Here is a 21,554-nt window from a genome sequence, read left to right as displayed (position 1 = left end):
CTTCTGGTACTTTTCACGGGTTTTAGTTCTAGAGCCTTCCCTCTCTATTTTTCCTATTTATAACTTCTTTGTGTATACACACACACACACACACACACACACACACATATATTGTTATCACCCCCATAAGATTGTGAGAGTGTTGAGGGCAGGAACTATCTTTTGCTTCTTTTTGTATTCCCAGCACCTATCACATTGCTTGGCACATAGTAGGTGCTTAATAAATATTTGTGGACACATGAGATACCATGGTAATCTAAGAAGCAGAAACCATCAATAAAACCAAATTTTAAATGCTTATTGACTGTCTGGCACCCTATCCAGTACCAATAGTTTGAGTTCATTATTGTCCCCAGAGCAAGAGGTAGAAAGGAGGGGTTGGGGAGTGGAGAAGGGAACCATGCCCTCACAGCAAGCAAGGTAGATGGTAAGATGTCCAGGTGGATGTCTGGATGGTAATGTGAAGTATGGTCAGAGGATGGCTAGATATAAATGGGATTTAGTGAGTTTTCATTCGCTTACTCTCTTATTTATTCATGTCACTCACTCACCCACCCACCCACCAATCAGAATAGCTTAGGCCCCAGGAAAGAGTTCCAAAGTAGAGAAGATTAACTTCCCATTGGAATGTGACAAAGTCTCTGGAAGTCCAGAGGGTGTTATTATATGTGGAAAGGGGTAGGACAGCAGATGGCAATATACCAAAGGAATGGCTGGGTATTATTTAACCTTATAGTCTGGGTGACCCAGCCCCTGTCTTCCCTTCTGTTGACATAGTTGCGGTTAGAACCCTGGTAAACTCGGATCTGAATGTGATCAGGGGGTATAGGGAGGAAGTGGATGTCAGGATATGGAGTTCTTATTGCTAATCTTCACATTTTTTTTCTTTAAAAAAAACAACGATGCCTTGTGCCTTTATATCATAGACTATCCCACACCACTTCCAGATTGAACCATCCTTTGGGACAATGAAAAACAATGAAGTAAAAACATCTTCTATGGAGACCACATTTGACAATACTCTGACCTAGTAATCCTCAATCTCTTTGCTGTGAGCCAGGAGATATATTCCATTTTTTCATTACTCAGAATTCCTTTTAGCAATCCTTTTGTTTACATTGTTGTATTTTTAATGTATATCCTTCTCTTGGTTTTGTTTGTTTCATTCTTCATCAGTTCATTCCAATCTTCCTTATGTATCTCTGAATTTCTCACGTGTTACTTTGTACCACAGAGTAATATCCCACTGCCTTTTTCAGCCATCCCCAAATGAGGGTCATCCACTTTGCTTCTTCACTTCCACAAAGAAAGTTGCTATGAATATTCTGTTATATTTGACCCTGGGTTTTTTTCTTCTTTCTTTCTCTGTCTTTGACTTCCTTGAAGTTTATGCCTAGCAGTGGGATAGTTGGCTCAAAGGATAGAGAAATGTTAGTCTCCTATCTTTTTCACAAGGCAGTTGTGGAAAGGATGTCCATGGCTGGTAGGCTCAATTGATTATAAAGCACTTGTTTGAATGAACCCAAGGTCATGACATTAATCATGGGAGGCTCTATGCAAACTACTGGAAAGAACTGGGAGGATACATGTTGATAATGAGTGACCTTCATATATTAAAGATAGCTCCATATCCAGTTTCTAACCTTCCAATTCACCTGCCAAAGTGATATTCCTAAAACAAAAATCTGACCATATCTCCTCTCCTACCTCACAATCTTCAAATGGCTCCCTATTACCTCTAAGATAAAATGCAAAACCCTCAGCTTGGCTTTTAAGTCCCTTCATAATTTAGCTCCCACTTACATTTCCAGCTTTATTTCCTGATAACTCCCTTTCACTCACACTCTGTTTCAGTCAAATTGGTCTACTGGTTGTTCCCTGTAGACATTTCCTTGGTATTTTAGCACAGGAAGGCCCCCACCCCCTACCCCAACCTGTTGTACTTCTTCCTCCACTTCTTGGAATTTCTAGCTTACTTCAAGGAACAGCTCAGGTGATATCCTCCTCCATGAGGCCTTTCCTGATCTCAACCCTCCCCTCCCAGTTGTTAATGTTCTCTCCCCCCTAAAGTTACTTTGCATTATTTTCTTATGTATCTTGTATTTAACAGCTAGGTGCACAGTGGATAGAATGGACAGACCTAGAGGCAGGAAGACAAGTTCAAATCCAGCCTCAGACACTTACTAGCTGGTGTGACCCTGGGAAAATCATGTCCTTTTTGCTCAGTTTCTTCATCTGTAAAATAGCTGGGAGAAGGAAGGCAAACCCATTCCAGCATCTTTGTCAAGAAAACCCTAAATGGGAATCACAACAAGTGCCAAGTGACTGAACAACAACAAATGCATTCAGTTACTTCTCACCTCCCTTTGTGGAATGTAAGATTCTTGAGGGCAAGGATTACTCCTTAACACTTTGGACACATAATAGGCACTTAATAAATGTTTGTTCAATTGCAGAAGAACTGGATAAGAACTTGTTTCACTTTGGGTTCTTGAATCAACCAACCAATCAATCAACAAGCATTTAATGTGCTAGGGCACTGCCTAAGCACTGGAAGACAGACAAAATTGAAAGTAGTCTTCTGCCCTCAATAAGTCTACAATCTAATTTGAGAGCCAATATGTGTATATGTGGATACACACATATGTATATATACACATATGAATATATGTACACGTGTATATTCTGAATATATGAAACATGAATACAGGGTTATTTTGGAAGAGAGTGCCCTAACAGCCAGCCCTGGGGAACCAGGAAAGGCTTCATGGAGAAAATGGAGTTTGAACTAAATTATGAAGGAGATAAAAGAGTACCAAGTCTGGAGTCAGGAAGACTCATCTTCCTGAGTTCAAATCCAGCCTCAGTCACTTACTAGCTGTGTAATCCTGGGCAACTCACTTAATCTTGTTGGCCTCAGTTTACTCATCTGTAAAATGAGCTGAAAAATGGCAAACCATACCGGTATCACCACAAATAGGATCACAAAGAGATACAACTGAACAAAAACTCTGACTCTAGGTCTGGTGCTCTTCCCACTCCACCGTGATTTCCCCTCACATTAGAAGGCTAATAGAAAGGGAGAAAAGAGGAAGAGATGGAATCGAGGTGGCATGTAAAGAGCTTGGCCTTGGTGAGAAGAAGACCACCTCTTCATCAGACTGAAGTGAGGAAATGGCAGGGGATGATGTCAAGAGATAGTGAGATAAGAAGGAGGTCAGAAGACAGCCCTTGGCCTCAATTTTTTATCTGTTGTCATAAGTTATAATATGGCCTTGAGTGATGGGGAGGGGGCTGGTGGGAAAAGAAAGAGGGGGGAGCAAGGAAGAGAGAGAGACAGAAAGAAAAAAGAGGAGAGAAGAAAGAGAGAAGAGAGAGAGGAGAGAGACAGAGAAGAGAGGAGAGAGGAGAGAGAGAAGAGAGAGACAGGAAGGAGAGAAAAGAGAGAAAGGAGAGGAGAGAGTGAGAAAGAAGAAGCGAGAGTGAGAGAGTGAGAGTGAGAGAGAGAGAGAAAGAGAGAGAAGAAGAGAGAGAGAGAGAGAGAGGAGAGGAGAGAGAGAGAGAGAGAGAGAGAGAATTTATGAGAGATTTGACAGGATCTTAATGTATATCTTATTGGAGACCTTGTATGACAGACTGAAGTCAAAAGAGATCAGTAACTGAGACACACTCTATAATAGCCAAATTCCAAACCCAAACACATTCAGACCGTTGGTTCAGAGTTCTTGTAGCCCCATTGGTTCATCAATAAATGACACCAGCAGGTCATGAAGTAGCCCTAATCCTTCCTTGTTTAGGTGAATGAGTTGGGTTCTGTGAGTCTGAAGTTTGAATTCAAACTTCTCAGACCACAGAGGACATTGAATGAGGCAAAGGTCATGTAGTCTTATCCAGAGAGTTGGTGAGGGAGAAATTGACCTTGAGTGAGACCCTACCTCTTGTCCTTTGTCCTCTCATTCTTATCCCCAGGCTCCTCACTTATAGTTAGGGTTTTGGGGGAGAGGCAATTGGGGTTAAGTGTCTTGCCTAGGGTCATACAGTTAGTAGGTGTCTGAGACTGGAGTTTGAACTCTGTTCCTCCTGACTCCAAGGCGTGGTGCTCTCTATCTTACTGCACCATCTAGCTGCCCACTCTATCTTGAGTAATACTCTGTGTGTGTGTGTGTGTGGTGTGTGTGTTGTGTGGTGTGAATAAAGACATATATAAGATTTCTTATTTTCTCAGTCCCCACAGCCCAAGGTCAGACTATCTTTCTCAGAGATCCTTATACAGATGCACAGATAACATTGTACTCATTATATTTTACATTATCTGTGCCCAGAGCATCTCCTCATTTGGAGGCAGCTCTCCTCTGGAGCCAGGCACATAGGTGATGCTCTGGTGGACCCTGGTTCAATGGGCAGGAAGCAAAGTGTTGGGAGCTGAGCTAAGAGGAGCTGGGGTGTTGCTGCCTAGAATACCCAGCAGGGGGCAAACTCACCCTTTCATTTGTCATCTGCGGGGGCTGTGATTGGCAAGCCAAGGCGGGGGTGACTGTGTCTTGGCCCCAGCCGTAGAGTGAATCTGAGCGAGGGAGGGAGGGAGCTGCTCCTGGGAGGGCCTGTCACATTCTAGCTCAGAGCATCAGTAGAATGTGGAATTGCCACAAAGCGGACACGACTCATCCCCTGGGGACCAGGGCTGACTGGGGTGGAAAGTGGAGAAGGGGATCTTAAGCCTACAGGTTTTGGGGAATCAAATCTTCTTCAGGTGGGGGGGTGTTGAGAGTTGGGGCTGGCATGTATGGTGGGAATGACAGGTATTCTTATGCTAAAGGGAATGATAGACTCATAGAATAATAGATTTAGAGTGGGAAGAGACCTTAGCAGTCATTCCCCTTATTTTACAGAAGAGGAAACTGAGGCCTATGGAGAAGTGACTTTCCCAAGGTCACACAGCTGGCAAGGTGGTGGAGCAGGAATTTGAACCCTGGTGGTACAGAAGATTGTTGGCCCTGGAGTTGGAGGATCTGAGTTCAAATCCTGTCCTGTCAGTTACTAGCTATGTGAACTTTGGTGAATCACTTGACTTATCTGGGCCTCAGTTTTCTCAGCTATAAAATGAGGGAGTTAGACCAGATGATTTCCAAGGTCTCTTTCAGCTCAAGATTTATAACCCTAGAACGATGATTCCATAGCCAAGGCTCATTCCATTACCCTTTGATGCCTTAGATCAGAGGATTAGAAAAATGGGATAGAGAGATACATGCCCTTCTAGTCAGTCAATAAGCATTTATTAAGCACCTAATATATATCAGACAATGTGCTAAGCCCTGGGAATACAAAGCAAGGCAAAACCCAAACAGTTCCTGCTTTCAAGTTTGCTTTCACAAACTAATAGGAGGAAATAACATGCAAACAACCAGGTACAAACAACTACATCCAGGAAAAAACTGGTCAAGTTTAATGAGGTCTAGACTGGAGAATCAGGGGCCCTGAGTCCTAGTTTTGGTTCTGCCACCAAAAAAATTGTGTTTGCAACATGACTAATGCAGAAATATGTTTAATGTGATTGTACATATGTAATGTATATCAGATTGCTTGCTGTCTTGGGGAGGAGGGGAGGGAGGAGAGGGAGGGAGAAAATTTTGGAACTAGAACTCATAAAGACAAATGTTGGGGGGCAGCTAGGTTGCGCAGTGGATAAAGCATCAGCCCTGGATTCAGGAGGACCTAAATTCAAATCTGACTTCAGATACTTGACACTTACTAGCTGTGTGACCCTGGGCAAGTCATTTAACCCTCATTGCCCTGCAAAAATTTTTTTTTTAATTTTTAAAAATTAAAAAAAAAGAAAACAAATGTTGAAAACTATCTCAACATGTAAATGGAAAACAATAAAATACTTTTATGATTAAAAAAGTTTAGAAAGAATAAAGAAGGTAGACAAAAGAATTTGTAAATAATAAAAAAAGAAATTGTGTTTGGACCCCAATTTTCTCATTTATAAAATGAAGGTGATGGACTATGTGGAAGGGGGTTTGGTTTTGGAGTGAGGGGACCTGATTCTGATTCCCAGTTTTGTCCTTTATTACCTGTGAGGCCTTGGGACAATCACTTAGCCTCCTTGGGCCTCAATTGCCTTATCTGTAAAAAGTTCCAGATGACCTCTGATGTTCCTTCCAGCTTTAAATCTTCTATTCTGTGACCAGATGACTTCTTTAAGCTCTATGATTCTGTAATAAGGTCACCTGATATCTGAGCTGGCCTCTTCGAGACTACAGATTTGAATCCTACCATTGAATTACATTGCAGAGATTTCTCTCTAAGCATGTTGGTGTTGTCTTTTCCCAAATCCTTTGCTTCCCGAATTTCTCCTAACTCTTTGTGTCCTATGGGGTTCAAGGCTGGGGGTAGGTGGGTGGGGGACAGGTTCAGAGTCCCAGACTGGCCTTTGACATGTTGGGGTTCTAGGAACCCCACTGCCAAGCAGCTCTGATGCTTGGGGAAAGAGATGGGACTTTATTCCACTGTATTTAGGACTGGGCCTTTGCTCCAAGGGCAGTCTTGAAGCAGAGCAAATATCTAAGCATAAAACTGGGAATTGGGACTCAGGCTCATTTTTGGTTCTGGTGTTAATGAGCCACAGATAAAGAAATCTTTCTTCCCGGCTTCAATTTTTCAACCTGTGAAATGAGATAAGAAATCTGGGCTTTTAGGTGGGTGGGAAAGGGGGAAAGAACCTCATCCTTAGAGTGGAGAGAAAGGCAGAGGAGGGCCCACATTGGAATAGGAGGGGGATATTCAGGTGGCTGGCTGTGTTATGTCGTTGGCAGGTGCACAGGGCTTCAGGTGAAGGGGTTGGGATTTCCCTTGCAAAGTTCATTCAAAAGGGTCAAGAGAGGAACCTGATCCCTGGGAGTGTAGAGGAACTCCCTGGGGCCTGGGTTCACTGAAGGGTGTTTGCACGGTGGGGGGGTCAGACAGGAGCAAAGAGAGGGGAAGAAGGCCAAAAGGAAGGAAAGGGAACTTGGGAGGATAAGTGAGAATGGAGTTAGGAGACAGGGAGGGCATGGGGGAGCTGGGTGTTGCTCTTTAGGATGAGTGATGATCTTCAGTTCGCAGTCCTCTGGTCTCTGGGTTGCTTTGATTACAGAATTTTAAAAAATGTAATGGCCGACCTCCCCCCTCCATACCCAGTGCATTGTGTGGACTTCCCTGTGGACAAAGACAGAAGCAACTGCCCTTCTGGCTGGCTGATCCATGCCCACTTCTTTGCTAGCATTGAATGGTCCAAGAGAATGGGAGATGATGGAAGGGTCTGTGTCTCTTGGGGTCCAGGGTTTTTGTTGTCATGCAGACTAGGACTGCTCATAAGGTATAAGGGGCCCCAAGGTAGGGTCTGGGGCAGCCACACAGGCCCCTCATAGGGGAAGGAAACTAGTGGGTGCCGCTCCTTGCTTCCCCTACTGGGCCGTTATGGAGGAAGATAAGAGGAGCCAGTTAGGCAAGAGGAAGTGGGCTAAGGCCCGGTCCCTGCTCTGCTCCTTAGAAGAGGCACAATTAGTGTCCCCCATCCATCAAGGAGTTGGTGTGGGATGGAGGTGGGGCTGCTTCGGGAAGGGGCCCCCATCCTGTGGATGGTCCTCAGGTCAGTTGGGAAGGCCCTCATCCAGGATCATCGGCAGACAGATGAGAGAGAGAGAGATCCTAGGAGCACAGCCTTTGTGGGTGAAACTGGGTAACTTAATGGGAGGCTGGGGGGCAGAGAGCAAGGAGGACAGTTCATTAGGGGCCAAGACAAGGAAACTCTGAAGGAGGAGACAGAGGGGTCTGTTCGAGAGGTAATGATTACCTCACTTACATCTGATTTTCATGGGGAGGAAGCACTGAGAAAGAGTGGCTAGGTCACCTAGCAAATTTTGCTTATTCAAAACACTCAGTGTCTCCAGCTATAACCCTAAATCTGGTTCTCTCCAGCTGGCTCTTCCCTCTTCCCCCCTCCCCCTACAATCCCCTCTGACTATTTCTCTAATATCCCTACTTGTGTCACTCAGGTCCGGATTGGGAATCACGGGGCATTGGTTCAAATCCCATCTAAGCCACTTACTATTTGGAGTGACCTTGGACAAGCTACCTTACCATCCTAGGCCTCAGTTTCCTTATCTGTAAAATAAGAGGGTTGGACAAGATGGCATCTGAGGGCCCTACCAACTCTAAATAGCATAGGATCCTATGATATTTCCTGGGAACCCTCCTGGGCTTTTAACCCAGTGACCCCATTTTCTGTCCCTCTTTTGTCCCCGACTCCTTCCTCTCTCCACTGATCCCCTTTGGGGAGCCTCCCTAGCTACCAGAGCAAAGCATCTTGAACCTGGCACCCCTAATCTGACTCTGTTGCTTTAGGGCGATAGAGAAGTAGGAGAAGGAAGTCCCGAGGCAGGAAGTGCTGGGGGTTGGGGTGAGGGGGTGAGGGAGAAGAAAATTATGGCCTCCCCACTAGCCTTTGGTAAAGTCTTCCTAGGCCAGACTGCGTTCCTCATACAGCCTCTCAATGGGCACAGGTGCTTGGGCAGCCACTGATTTGCAATGCAGATAGATGCCTGGCGGCTGCCCCCAAACTTCTTGGATCTTATAAGAGGGCGCTGACTTCCGGACCAGGCTGCTTGGGGTGGAGAGCACCATGTGAGACAGGCTTCATTCTGCTCTGCTTCCCACCCACCCGCTGGCCCCGACACTGCCCTCCTCTTCCTCATCCATCCCCCGTTGCACCCTGGCAGAATGTCTCTGCTCAACCCAGTCCTGTTGCCCCCTGAGGTGAAGAGCTATCTAAGCCGAGGAGAGCGCTTCATCAAATGGGATGATGTGAGTGGGGCATGGGGGGAGGGGGGCCCTGAACCCTGGGAGGAAGCCCATAGTGGGGCTCATTCTCAGCAACCTACTGAGGTCCGGCTATGAGGGGAGAGTATCTGGGCACAGTAGTGGGAGAACAGGTAGAATGGCTTTTCCCACCCTGGGCTGGGCTTTGGGGCCGAGGCCTTCATCCAAGGCAAAGTGTGGGGTGGGTCTGCAGGTGTAAATGGGTTTTCCCCTCATCTGCACTGGTCATCTGTTTGTCACTGGGTAGTTGTAGCTGTATCCACATTGTGAGCACACGTATCTGGAAATATGTCTGTATCTTTGTGTGGTTGTGCTCATGGGTGGGTGTGGTTCAGAGGGGATCTGAATCAATTATCTAGCACTTGGTAAGTGCTAACTACGTGCCAGGCACCGTGTTAGAGACAGGAGATACAAAAGACAGATTCAATATTCCTACCCACAAGGAGCTTATAGTCTAATGGCATGGCTGGATGTGTTTACCTAAACATGTGTTTGAGAGTCGAGATCAGTCTCTGTTAGTGATCTCACAATATTTACCCATCTATCTCTTCCAACTGCCAACCGGAAGAGTGATTGGGGTTGAATCGGGGCAGGAGGAGCAGGGAGGAGGACGGGGAAGGGAACAGACATGTGTATGGTGTCTACTTTGTGCCAGGCACTGTTCTAAGATCTCATTTGATCCTTATAATAACCTTGGGGGTAGGTGCTATTATATCATCTCCATTTTATAGTTCAGGAAACTGAGGCAGAGAGAGGTTAAGTGACTTGCCCAGGGTCACACAGCTAGTAAATGTCTGAGGTTAAATTCAGGTCTTCCTGACTTCAGGCTCAGGGCTCTATTTGCTGCATATCTATAGACGGCTGGGATCAAGAGGCAGGCAGGGAGGTAGGGGCAGAGCTGTAATGGAATCCCAGTGTGCTGAACAAGAGTTCAGGATTCCCTTTCTGTCCCTCCAGTTCAGTGGTCCTTAGCCTGAGATTCTGGCCCTCTACCTCTTCCTCTGCCAGGGTAGAGGACTATGGGCCCAGTGAGCAGGGGCCCAGAGACCTTTGTCCTTGCTCTGGTCCCTCAGGCTGCAGGTTGGTAGAGGAAGGGAGCAGATAGGGCAAGATCATGTAAGACCCCCAGGGAGCACCCAGAGCCCTCTGTGCTGTCCCAGCTAGTAAAGGGGTGACAGAACTATCTGATCATGCTTGTCTTTGCTTCAGGGCTCAGTCTATCTTAATCCTGTCCCATCAGCCCTGCAAGAAGGAAAATATGCTTCATTCCCTGTATATAGGTCATGCCAGTTGAGGTCATGCCTTGGTCTCCTCATGCCTCTCCAACCTATCCCTGATTCTTCATATCCCTTAACCCGGCTGTGTCTCCCTAGGATTTGCCCTCTCCCCAACACCCTAAAACTTCTTCCCTCGGGGCCACTTAAAAGAAAACCAGGAACCAACCTCTGAGGAAGCAGTGGGAGGAAGGAGAGACATGAGAGTGGCATTAGGGCCTGGTGGGGCTGGAAGGGTGTGGAAGGTTCAGACATGAACAACGGTGCCAGGGTGGACCCAGGAAATCTCTCCGAGGGAGGTTCTTCCTGACTCTCTGGAAATCAAAGCTATGCACCAAACTCCCAGCACCCCCTGAGTCCCAGGGGGAAGGGAGAGGAGGCCCAGCTAGGCTGGCTTTCCTAGCCATTGGAATAGGGACCAGTCGCTCTTAGGAAGAGACATTCTTCCTGCTGAGAGGACTCAGTTGGCTCCCAGGATCAAAGTGGCCAGAAGGGACCTTTGACCCCACATTTTCCATATCAGAGACTGGTAGAATTAGAATTGAAGAGAACCTACACTTTCATCTAATTCAACTCCTGCATTTTAAACACGAGGAAACTGAAACTTAGAGAGGTTGGGACCTGCCAAAGTCACATGAATAGTTAGTGGCAGAAACAGGATTCGAACTCAGGTCCTGAAACCCTAGTCTAGTGTTCTTTTCCGTTGCACCAAGTTGTCTGTCCCCAGCCAAAAAGACTGCACACCCATCAGGCAAGAAGGCTGGGCCACTGGGCCTCTCCAGTTAGAGTTTAGTCCCCTTATTAACAGGCCTTGGCCCCTGAGATATGTGAATAAGGGAGGGAGTGGTGGGGGGGGGGTGGTGGCGGGAAGCACCACTAAGTAAGGAGGAGGTGGCAGGAGTTTCCAGGAATCAGGCCAAAGAAGAGAAGCAGGACCAAAGTGAAAGGTGAAGTAATCTCTTAGTCTTCTGGGAAAGTTTATAACCAGGGATAAAGCACCAGCCCTGGATTCAGGAGGACCTGAATCACTTACTAGCTGTGTGACCCTGGGAAAGTCACTTAATCCTTATTGCCCTGCAAAAACAAAACAAAACAAAAAAAGTATGTAACCAGGCTGAGGACAAGGGACTTCTGAATCAAGTCAGTACCTCAGTGACTCCTTCCCCAGCGCCCCCCTCTCCCCTCTAGTGGCCAAAGCAGCTAATGGTCCTTGACTTGTGAATTCAACAAAGAAACATTGATCAAGTACCTACTTTATTCAGGTCACCATGCTAGTCAACAGGTGTAAATAAGGCATTAAGACACAGTGCCTTTCTTTGGAGACTATTGGTGCAGTGGAAAAGAGTGTTGGATTTGGAGTCAAGGGGCCTGGGTTCAAAGTTCTGGTCCTGCCACTTACTAAGGTTATCCCTTTTACCCCTTAGTGGTTAGGGGCAAGGGGCCCCCATGATCTGAAAAATCTGTGTAAAAATTTTTAGCCCTCTTCATACCAGAGAAGAAGTCTGAATTTTTTTTCCTTTTTTATGGGGTGTTTACAGTACCTTATTTGGTCATAGTCTCTGTGTCATAGTCATAGTCTCTTTTTCTTCAGCTTCTGCAAAACTCCCTAAAATTTCCATTTAATTTCTTATGTCAACCCTAAATATAGTGAAACCTTTATGGGGAAAGTGGCCATGTGGAAGGAATAACTGTACTTGTGGATCTTGGGCAAGTCACTTAGCCTTTTCTTGGCCTCAGTTTCCTTATGTGTAAAACAAGAGGGATGGAATTAGATGTCTTCTGAGCTCATAATCTATGATTATATGATTCCCTTAAGTAGCTTACAGTGTAATTGGTAAGACAGGATGTTCATAAAAAGATAACTAAAAGATGCAAGGTATAGTAAGTGCCAAATGAGTGACACAGGCAACAACAACAATAACTAGCATTTGCATCATGCTTTAAGGTTTGCAAAGCATTTTACAAATATTATCTCATTTTTTCCCATGCAAATAGTAATGATTTGTTTCCTCTTTGCCATGCTTATTCCATCAATTTCTTTTTCTTTCTTATTGCCATGGATATTCAGAACTTTATTAAATAATAATGATAACAATGGACATCCTTGCTTTAACCTAGATCTTATTGGATAGGTCTCTATTATTTTTCCATTACAGGTAAAGCTAGTTTTTTTTTGCTTTCCATAGTTTAAAAAAACATATCAAAGAAAGGTTTTCCATATTTACTGTTTTTGTTATTAATACAGTCTATTATGTCCATTGTTTTCTTAATGTTGAACCAACCCTGAATTCCAACATAGTCACAGTGAATTATCTTGTGAAAAGATCATTTACTGATTGTAGCCATTTTGTTAATATTTTATTCCATGTTTTTACATCAATATTCATTTGTGACAGGGCAGCTAGGTGGCACAGTGGATAAATCACTGGCCCTGGATTCAGGAGGACCTGAGTTCAAATCCAGCCTCAGACACTTGACACTAGCTGTGTGACCTTGGGCAAGTCACTAACCCTCATTGCCCTGCAAAAAGTAAAATAAAAAATATTCATTAGTAATATTGGTCTATATAATGTTCATTCTCTGTTTTAACTCTCCTAGATTAGGTATTAGGACCATATTTTTCATAGAAAATTTGGAAGGATACTGTGGGTTTTTTCTATTTTTGAAACAATTCACATACTGTTTTTGGAGTGATTCATAGAAGTTGTTTGTAAATCCATCTGAGCCTGTTTTTTTCCTTTCCTTTGGGAGTTCATTCATAGCTTATTTAATTACTTTTTTTGTGTGTGAGAGGCAATTGGGGAAGCTGAAAAAATAATTGAACAAGGGAGAGCTAGGTGGCACCGTGGATAAAGCACCAGCCCTGGAGTCAGGAGTACCTGAGTTCAAATCCGGCCTCAGAGACTTAACACTTACTGGCTGTATGACCCTGGGCAAGTCACTTAACCCCCATTGCCCTGCAAAAAAAATAGGTTACAGCATATAAAGTCAAGTAAAGTCAAGAAGCATTTATTAAGGGCCCACTGTGTGCCAGGTAATGTGTTAAATTCTGGTCATACAAAGAAAGATAAAAGCTCTCCTGGAGAGCTAGGTAACAGGAGACAACACAACCATTTGCCTCCAAGATATAGACAGGATACAGTGGAGAACATCTCTGAGGGAAGGTACTGGGGAGTCAGAAAAAGCTGCTTATAGAAAGTAAAGAAAGTCGGGGAAGCTGGGGGTAGAGATGAGAAAGAAGTAGATCCCAGGCATGGGAGACAGTCACTGAAAATGCCCCGAGGAGATGGAGCTTCATTCGTGGGAGGGACAGCAAAGAAAGCCAGTTACACAGGATCATAGAGTGGGTAGAGGAGAGTGAGGCTCAAGAAGGCTGTAAAGGTAATGAGATGAATGAAAGACCCCAAGAGACAGAATTTCTGAGTAATTAATAATCAATTTGTTCATTAGTCTAGCCAGCAATCAATAAATTGATGGTCAGTGGTTTCTCTTGGTTACCAAAGATCCCTCATTGGAGACCTGGAGAGCCTTAAATAACTTTCTGAAAGGGAATGCCCCTGACAAGTGGTCTCCTTCTGAGAACATGGCTTGATCATGAGACTCACCTGCCTCCAGCGATCTGGACAGGGGAATCCATCTCCCTCTGGACCTCTCTAGTTAGTTTTCTCCTTTGTGAGTTGGGTCACCCTAAACTCTCATGGAGGGGTACAAGGACAGGAGCTCCTTTCCCCAGGGTAAGAACTTGCCCAGATTGGATTCTATTTATACTCTAAATGAAAATGAGGTCTCCTAGTCCCATCCAAGACTGAAGAGAAGGAATCTCATCAATCAATCAAGTCCTTCAGAGATTGACTTTAATGACAGCTGGGTCTAAATGAGGAAATACAAGGAGAAAAACCTGGATCCCAATTTAATAATTACTTATTAATGTGATAGTAGGAAGGAGTCAGATTATGAGGGGTTATAAAAGCCGATTTTTACATTTGAGCCTGGAGATAATATAGGAAGGCATTGGAGTTTATCGAATAGGGGGATGACATGGTCTTTCACAGGGTGCTAGAAGACTTCAGAAGAAGAAAGGCTGGGATGGCCAACAAATGCGTCAGGAAGGAGGTGGGGCTAGAACTGGACCTTGAAGAAGGAACGGGACTTAGCAAACTGCAGGATGGTATATAGCAAATGAAATGCTGGACTTGGAGTCAGGAAAATCTCAGTTCAAATTCCCCCTTCAAGTCCTACTAGCTCTTGTTGTGCTGGACATTTGATCTTCCTTTTCTAAGAGGACCAATGACATCATGGGTGATGATTTGATTTGTGAATGAATTGGATTTGAGTGAGGCAGAGTTACACAAAATTATCAGCCTTACTCTCTCTTCCCGAGTCACTGGCAAGACAAAAATCAAGTTGACTCCATGGCTCAGAATGCAGTGTATGGCCTTGTCATACATGTCTGTCCAAGCTCCATAGCACCTGCTAGATATATGATTCTAGAAAAGTTACTTAACAGGGGTAGGGCTTCACTTTCATATCTGTAAAATGGGAGTAGTAATGATCGTAAAACCGGCCCTACACTGCTGTGATTTTTTTTTTTTTTTGCAAACTTAGAAGTGTTCTATACACGTATATATGTCCTCAGTGTTCTGGAGGCAAGGAGACCGATTAGAAGACTATTGTATTAGATGTGGTGACTGATGAGGCATGGAGTGATGGTGGTGGTGGTGAATGAGGTTTCAAGAATGACAGTGAGGGGGTTGCTAACCTGGGAGACTAGAAGTATGACTGTATCCTTGACCAAAATAGGGAAGTTCAGGCGAGGGATGTATGTTTTGGGAAAGATAGGAAATGTGATTTCTACAGTGCAGTTCACAATCTCTTCATGCCTGCTTATCCTTTTTCTTTTTTTTTTTTTTTTGCCTGCTTATCCTTTGCAACATTTTCTTTTCCACCCAAAAAGAAAAGGGCACGGGGGAGGACAATTACTCATTAATTACTACCCTGGAAAGCAGAGCCCATCTGCTGAGGGGCACCTGCCACAGACAAGAACTGATCTGGGGGCAGGGTTTGGGGATGCTGACGGAGGTGGAAAGGAATTTTGCTTGTGAAGTTGCTGTGGGTACCTGGGTAATGCTTAGGAGACAGTGTCTAACAGAAAGGGGTTATCAGCAGTGTCAAGGGCTTCAGAGAGATTGATGATGGAGGATCTTTTGAGAAAAGGCCACGAGGTATGGCGATTAAGAGATCATTAGTAACTTGGGAGAGAACAGTCTCGGGTGAATGATGAGGTCCAAAGCCAAACTGCAGACAGATTAGAAGTGAGTTAGAAGACAGAAATTAGAGGTGCGGGGGTAGACGGCTTTCTCAATGAGTTTAGCTGAGAAAAGGAGGGGAGATACAGTACCGGAGTTAGAGGCTATGGTCAGATCAAGTGAGATTTTTTAAGGATGAGAGAGATGAGGAAGTGTTTATGGAAAGAGCCAGTAGATAGGGGAATTAGATGAGAAGAGAGAAGCTCTCATCTGAAGAGAGAAAGTAGGATTGATTCTGTTAGAGAAGACAGGATGGGATCAAGGGTGCACGGAGAGGGGTTTACCTTGGCGAGGAGAAAGACTACCTTTTTATGAGAGAGCTGGAGCCAAGAACAAACCTCCTGGTGCCTTGCAACAACTCAGCTTGGCCTAAGGAAGATAGAAGGGGAGAAGGAGGGGGAGGGAGAAAGATGGGCACTGGATCACAGAACCGAGCTCCTTTCTCTACAGGAGACTTCAGTGGCATCCCCAGTCATCCTTCGAGTGGATCCCAATGGCTATTACTTGTACTGGACCTATCAAAGTAAGGTGAGGGCATCCCTTAACCCCTTTCCCCCTGCCTTTGCCTACAACCTCAAGCTTATTCTACCAGGAAAGAGAAGATGGTCCCTGGGATAGTTCAAAGAGGCACATGCAGAAATCCCAGAGGGAGCTAAACTGCAGAAGGTCTAGTTCTGGGCAGAGTTGGAGTCTAGGCCCAGAGACGAGGCCCAGATGATCAGCTCTGCTTCCCTCTGAACACGGAGTCCGGGTTTCACTTCCTCTCAAAGAACAGCTGGAAAACTGCAGCACCGCCCCTGTCCCCAACCACCCAGCCACTCCATACACACACACTTCCTGAGACAGCACATCTCTGGTCTAATGGCTGCTACTGCCTGGACCCCAGCATCCTTGGGGAGGGAAGGACAGGGTTTTGGGTGATCTGACAAAGAAAATGTTGGAAAAACCTGAAGGTCTAAGCCAGGCTCCCCCAGGAAGACTGAAGGGAGGAAGAGAAGCCAGGACAGAGTGCAGAGATCCAAGGGACAGTTGTCCTTCCTTAGGTCCACACACAGGTCAAACAGTAAGATTTTAGAGTTGGAAGAGGCAATGAAAACCTTCTAGTATGAACCCCTCATTTTACAGAAGAGGAAGCGGAGGTCCAGGGAGGGAAATGATTTGCCGAAGGTAACACAGCTATTTAATGACTGAGTTTGGATCCAATCCCAAATCTTCTAAACCCTGAGACAGAGGTTAAAGCAGGAAGCAGGGCAAGGCAGGACCCATCAAGAGGAAATGGGAGGGGGCAGCTAGGTGGCCACAGTGGATAAAGCACCTGCCCTGGATTCAGGAGGACCTGAGTTCAAATCTGGCCTCAGACTCTTGACACTTACTAGCTGTATGACTCTGGGCAAGTCACTTAACCCTCATTGCCCTGCAAATTAAAAAAAAAAATTAAAAAGAAGAGGAAAAGTGTCCACTTTTATGGTCCACTCTAACTATACCATCTTTTTCTCAGAAAGAGGGATTTGAACATTTATAGTCAGACTTGCCCTATCTAGAAGGTGCATTTGGACAGATCATTTTTAGGGGCTCTGATAGCCTATGGTTGCCCCACTCTCTCATCTTAACTCCATCTCACGCCTTTCTATCTCTATTCTCTTCTTAAACCCCGATTATCCCAGGAGATGGAGTTCCTGGACATCACCAGCATTCGGGACACTCGGTTTGGAAAGTTTGCTAAGATGCCCAAGGTAAATAGGGTTGTGTGGGTGCTGCTGGGGCAGGAGAGGAGCAAGGGAAAGGCCCAAAGCTAAGGTACAGACAGGAAACTGACCCAAGAGCATAGAACAAGGGGTGGGTGGGGTGCACACCCTGGAGCAGGTTGGGGCTGGGATACCTGAATGCTGAACAAGAAGGGGATTTCCCAGGGCTAGGTGGCCAGAACTAGAGCCAGGAGCCAAAGGGGATATGTTCTCTGGGGCCACCTATACCATCCTTGGGACCTTGGCCTTTCCTCAAGCCTTTGGAGAGATATTGTCTTCTCTCCCTCTCATAAAAAAGACAAGGGGCTTGGAGAGAAAGTCAAGGAGGAAAAAGAGATGGCTAGTTTTGTCTAGAGCCCATCTCTGCAGGCCGCCCTGCCTCTGGAGCTCCCCAGACTTGACCAGAATCCCCTGGTTGCTGCCTAAATCGGGCTTCACTTACATTATAGGAACCCTTACTTGGGCTGGGCAGGGGAGGTTAGTAGGGAACCTTGGGGGAAGGGGAGCAGCAGAGAGCTTGGTCCCTGGGGACTGGGAAACAGGACTCTCAAAGGTAGCCTGACACCCTGAGCAAGACTCTCCCACTCTGAGTGCCTCAGCTCTCCCTTTTGATAATGATAGGATGGGAGGGAGGGAGCAGGGAAATGGTTCCCAGGAAGGACTGGAGGGGTGTGTTGGTTGGGGCCTCCCCTGAACTGGGCATGATGTCTCCTGTGAATGAAATGCTTGAGAGAAGAGGAACTGAGAGAATGGCATTTTTTTAGGGTGTGTGTGTGGGGGGGGTGGGGACAGTTTCCTTGTTTGCCCCCTCCCTACTACCCCTTCACCTCAACCCCCCCCACCACCAAATGGGGCTATTGCAGACCCAGAAACTTCGAGAGGTTTTCAACTTGGACTTCCCTGACAACAACTTCCTGCTGAAGACTCTGACTGTGGTGTCTGGCCCAGACATGGTGGACCTGACCTTCCATAACTTTGTCTCCTACAAAGAGAATGTCAGCAAGGTGTGTGTGTGTGTGTGTATGGGTGTGTGTATGGGTGGGTGGGTGGGTGTGGGTGTGGGTGTTGTGTATGTGGGTGAAGTAGAGGTCGGGAGGAAAATTTCAAGAAGTGACAAGGAGAGGCAGCTAGGTGGCACAATGGATAGAACTCCAGTCCTGGAATCAGGAAGACCTGAGTTCAAATCCAGCCTCAGACACTTACTAGCTGTGTGAACTTGGGCAAGTCACTTAACCCTGATTGCCTAAAAAGGAAGGAAGGAAGGAAGGAGAAGAGAGAGAGAGATATGGGAGTATTTATGGGTGGCAGGGAAAGAGCCAGTAGATAGGATTTTAGATGAAAAGAGAGAAGCTTTCATCTGAAGAGAGAAAGTAAGGAGGGAGGAAGGAAGGAAAAAGAAAAAAAAAAGAAGTGGTGAGGGAAGGTCTGAGGATATAGTATCATAGCTCATAGGAGGGGAGGGGAACCTGCTATCTCTCAGGTAATCCCAGAGAGAGCTCTTCACCTCACTTCAGAGGAAAGGGAAGAGGAAGAAACATCCCTGTGGTATTATGATGGGTCCTGGACCCTGTTCTCTCATCTGCTCATAGGACTGGGCTGAAGACATTCTGGCCTTGGCGAAGAACCCATTGACAGCCAATGCTCCCCGGAGCAGGTTCCTGGATAAGATGTGAGTGATTCTATCTCCTCTCCCTATTGTCTATAATCACTCCCACCTTCTTCCCCAGCAGACTTTTGCTGCTAAGTCTGTGTGTGTGTGTGTGTGTGTGTGTGTGTGTGTGTGTGTGTGTGTTGGGGGAAGGAAAGGAGAAAAGAGGAATGAGAAATCGAGACCTCACAGCTTGATCTCCTCTCACCCTAGCCTAGTCAAGCTCAAGATGCAGCTCAATCCAGAAGGAAAGATCCCTGTAAAGAAGTGAGTGCAAGAAATTCCCATTACCCTCTTGGTCTGGCACCTCAGCCGTCCCTCCTCCTTCTTCCTCTACCTCCACTCTCCTCCTGCTGCTGACCCTTTCCCTCATTTACACCGTTCCCCTGCCTCTTCCCCCTTCAGTTTTTTTCAGATGTTTCCTGCTGACCGGAAACGAGTAGAGGCAGCCCTCAGTGCCTGTCACCTCGCCAAGGGCAAAGTGAGTATGAACTTCCCTCCCCATCCCATTCTCTTTTACCCCACCCCCCTCCTCATCTCTTGCCCTCACCCAGCAGTGGCTGCATTGGCAGTGGACTCCTCAAATTGAGAACCTATGGAGGAGCACTGGAGGGAGCCAACTTTCTTTATGTAAAGCTACTGAGAACATCCTCATTTTTCTCTACCAATTCTCAGTTCTCATTTCTTATAAACAATAGCGGTGCCGATAATTTTAAAAGATGGTGCTTTAAAGTTTGCAATGCACTTTCCAAATGTTATTTTATTTGATCCTCCAGACAACCCTGTGAAGTAGGTGCTATTATCCCCATTTACAGATGAGGAAACTGAGGCTGAAAGCATGCAGAGCTTCCTGACTCCAGTTCAATACTCTATCCTTCCTATCCATGTTTCCTTTTATACAAAGATGAGCCTCAGGGGCAGCTAGGTGGCACAGTGGATAGAGCATCGGCCCTGGAGTCAGAAGTACCTGAGTTAAAATCCGGCCTCAGACACTTAACACTTACTAGCTGTGTGACCCTGGGCAAGTCACTTAACCCCAATTGCCTCACCAAAAAAAAAAAAAAAAAAAAAAAAGATGAGCCTCCTGGTCCTCCCATCATTTAGGAACATGCTTTGAGTTGTGTTTTCAAGTCGTGGAGGAGGTAGAGAAGGATCTAGGGATCAAAGCTAAGTGTGGTTTGGCAGTCCTTACTTATCTGTATGATAAGAAGAGATGGTCCGGATTACTGATGTCAAAGAGAAACAGGTGGGGGAGGGCACTAAGCCACACATAAGGACCACAAATTGACTCAGAAAACCACAGGTGTTGACAAATTTCCTTATTTGTTAGTATGTCAATACACCTAGACGAGATAGGAATCACATTTTAATTTGGTTCAGGCTTCACGGGGGAGTGTTGTGAGACACATGAGCACTTTCTATTTGATAGCTTGGGTCCAGACCAAAGTGTGGTCCTCAAATGTGGTCAGGGACCTCTGGGGGTCCTCAAGACACTTTCAAGGAGTTCACAAGGCCAAATTATTTTCAGGATACTAAGACATTTTTAAAGCTGCTGGTGGTTCAGTACATAGGGAGTCAGGAAGACCTGAGTTCAAATCTAGTCTCAGACACTTCCTAGATGTGTGATCCTGAGCAAGTCACTTAACCTCTGTTTGCCTTAATCCTTTGCTTTCTTCACTGGAGAAGGAAATGTAAAACCCTTCCAGTATCTTTGCCAAGAAAATCCCATGGACAGCTATGGTCCATGGGGTCACGAAGTTTGATCAGCTATGTGGTGCAGTGGCCATGGATCAAGTGCAGGTCTGGAATCCGGAAGACCTGAGTTCAAATCTGCCCTCAGACACTTATTAGCTGTATGACCCTGTTTTCCTCAATTTCCTCATCTGTAAAATGAGCTGGAGAAGGAAATGGCAAACCACTTTGGTATCTTTGCCAAGAAACCCTTAAAAGGGGTCATAGAGAGCAGGACACATCTGAACAACAACAAAGACATTTTAATTTCTAACAGGCTAATATCAATAGATATAACCCACATAAACAAAAGTTTTCTTTTAAGTAGGTAAAGAGACAAAAAACTTTGAGAATTACCAGTCTAGACAATCTCAGGCTTCTTCCAGCCCTGACATTTAAACATTTTTTTCCCATGTTTTGGACTCAACCTGTGATTTCACTGACATGGAGAACACTTGATGCGCGAACTCCCTTCACCAGTACAGATCTGCAATTACTCTGCAACATCCATTCTTTGTACTGGTATCCCTGGAGCCTGGCATATAGGAGATATTTATTTATTTATTTATTTTTGGTGAGGCGATTGGGGTTAAGTGACTTGTCCAGGGTCACACAGCTAGTAAGTGTCTGAGGCCAGATTTGAACTCAGGTACTCCTGAATCCAGGACTGGTGCTTGCTTATCCACTGTGCCATCTAGCTGCCCCCATATAGGAGATATTTAATAAGTGCTCATTGAATGATTTTAGGGAGCTGAGAGTGTTCTAGATGAGATTAAATGACTTCTCCCCTACCAGGATGTCACAAGCAGGATTTGAACCCAGATACCCCTGACCCAGAGAGTGGCTCTCTATCTACTCTGCCATGCTGCCTCTCAAAGCTCCCATATTCTACAATTCTATGTAGAACTGATGTTGAAAACCCACTAGTATTCTCTTCACATTAAGCACTATAAGGGGATCTTAATATTGCAGCCAATACTGAGGAGATCCT

The 21,554-nt window shown here is 45.5% G+C and overlaps 1 protein-coding gene across 3 annotated transcripts in view; it reads left to right on the top strand.

Moving 5' to 3' along the window:
- Nucleotides 1-7,716: 7,716 nt before the first annotated feature.
- Nucleotides 7,717-21,554, top strand: part of PLCB2 (phospholipase C beta 2) — a 40,810-nt gene continuing 26,972 nt past the window's right edge. For 2 of the 3 annotated variants that reach the window (XM_043988926.1, XM_043988925.1), the window contains exons 1-8: nt 7,717-7,823; nt 8,544-8,844; nt 15,890-15,967; nt 17,104-17,172; nt 18,048-18,188; nt 18,774-18,853; nt 19,046-19,099; nt 19,238-19,313. In XM_043988926.1, the coding sequence (XP_043844861.1) occupies nt 8,761-8,844; nt 15,890-15,967; nt 17,104-17,172; nt 18,048-18,188; nt 18,774-18,853; nt 19,046-19,099; nt 19,238-19,313 (582 nt within the window). In that variant the 5' untranslated portion in view covers nt 7,717-7,823; nt 8,544-8,760. The remainder of the gene's footprint in view (nt 7,824-8,543; nt 8,845-15,889; nt 15,968-17,103; nt 17,173-18,047; nt 18,189-18,773; nt 18,854-19,045; nt 19,100-19,237; nt 19,314-21,554) is intronic. The other variant, XM_043988927.1, reaches the window with a different exon arrangement.

The sequence above is a fragment of the Dromiciops gliroides genome, chromosome 2 (assembly GCF_019393635.1).
Source record: "Dromiciops gliroides isolate mDroGli1 chromosome 2, mDroGli1.pri, whole genome shotgun sequence".
Lineage (NCBI taxonomy): Eukaryota > Metazoa > Chordata > Mammalia > Microbiotheria > Microbiotheriidae > Dromiciops > Dromiciops gliroides.
Note: the sequence above shows the minus strand (reverse complement) of the source record. Positions and strands in the feature narration are given on the sequence as shown.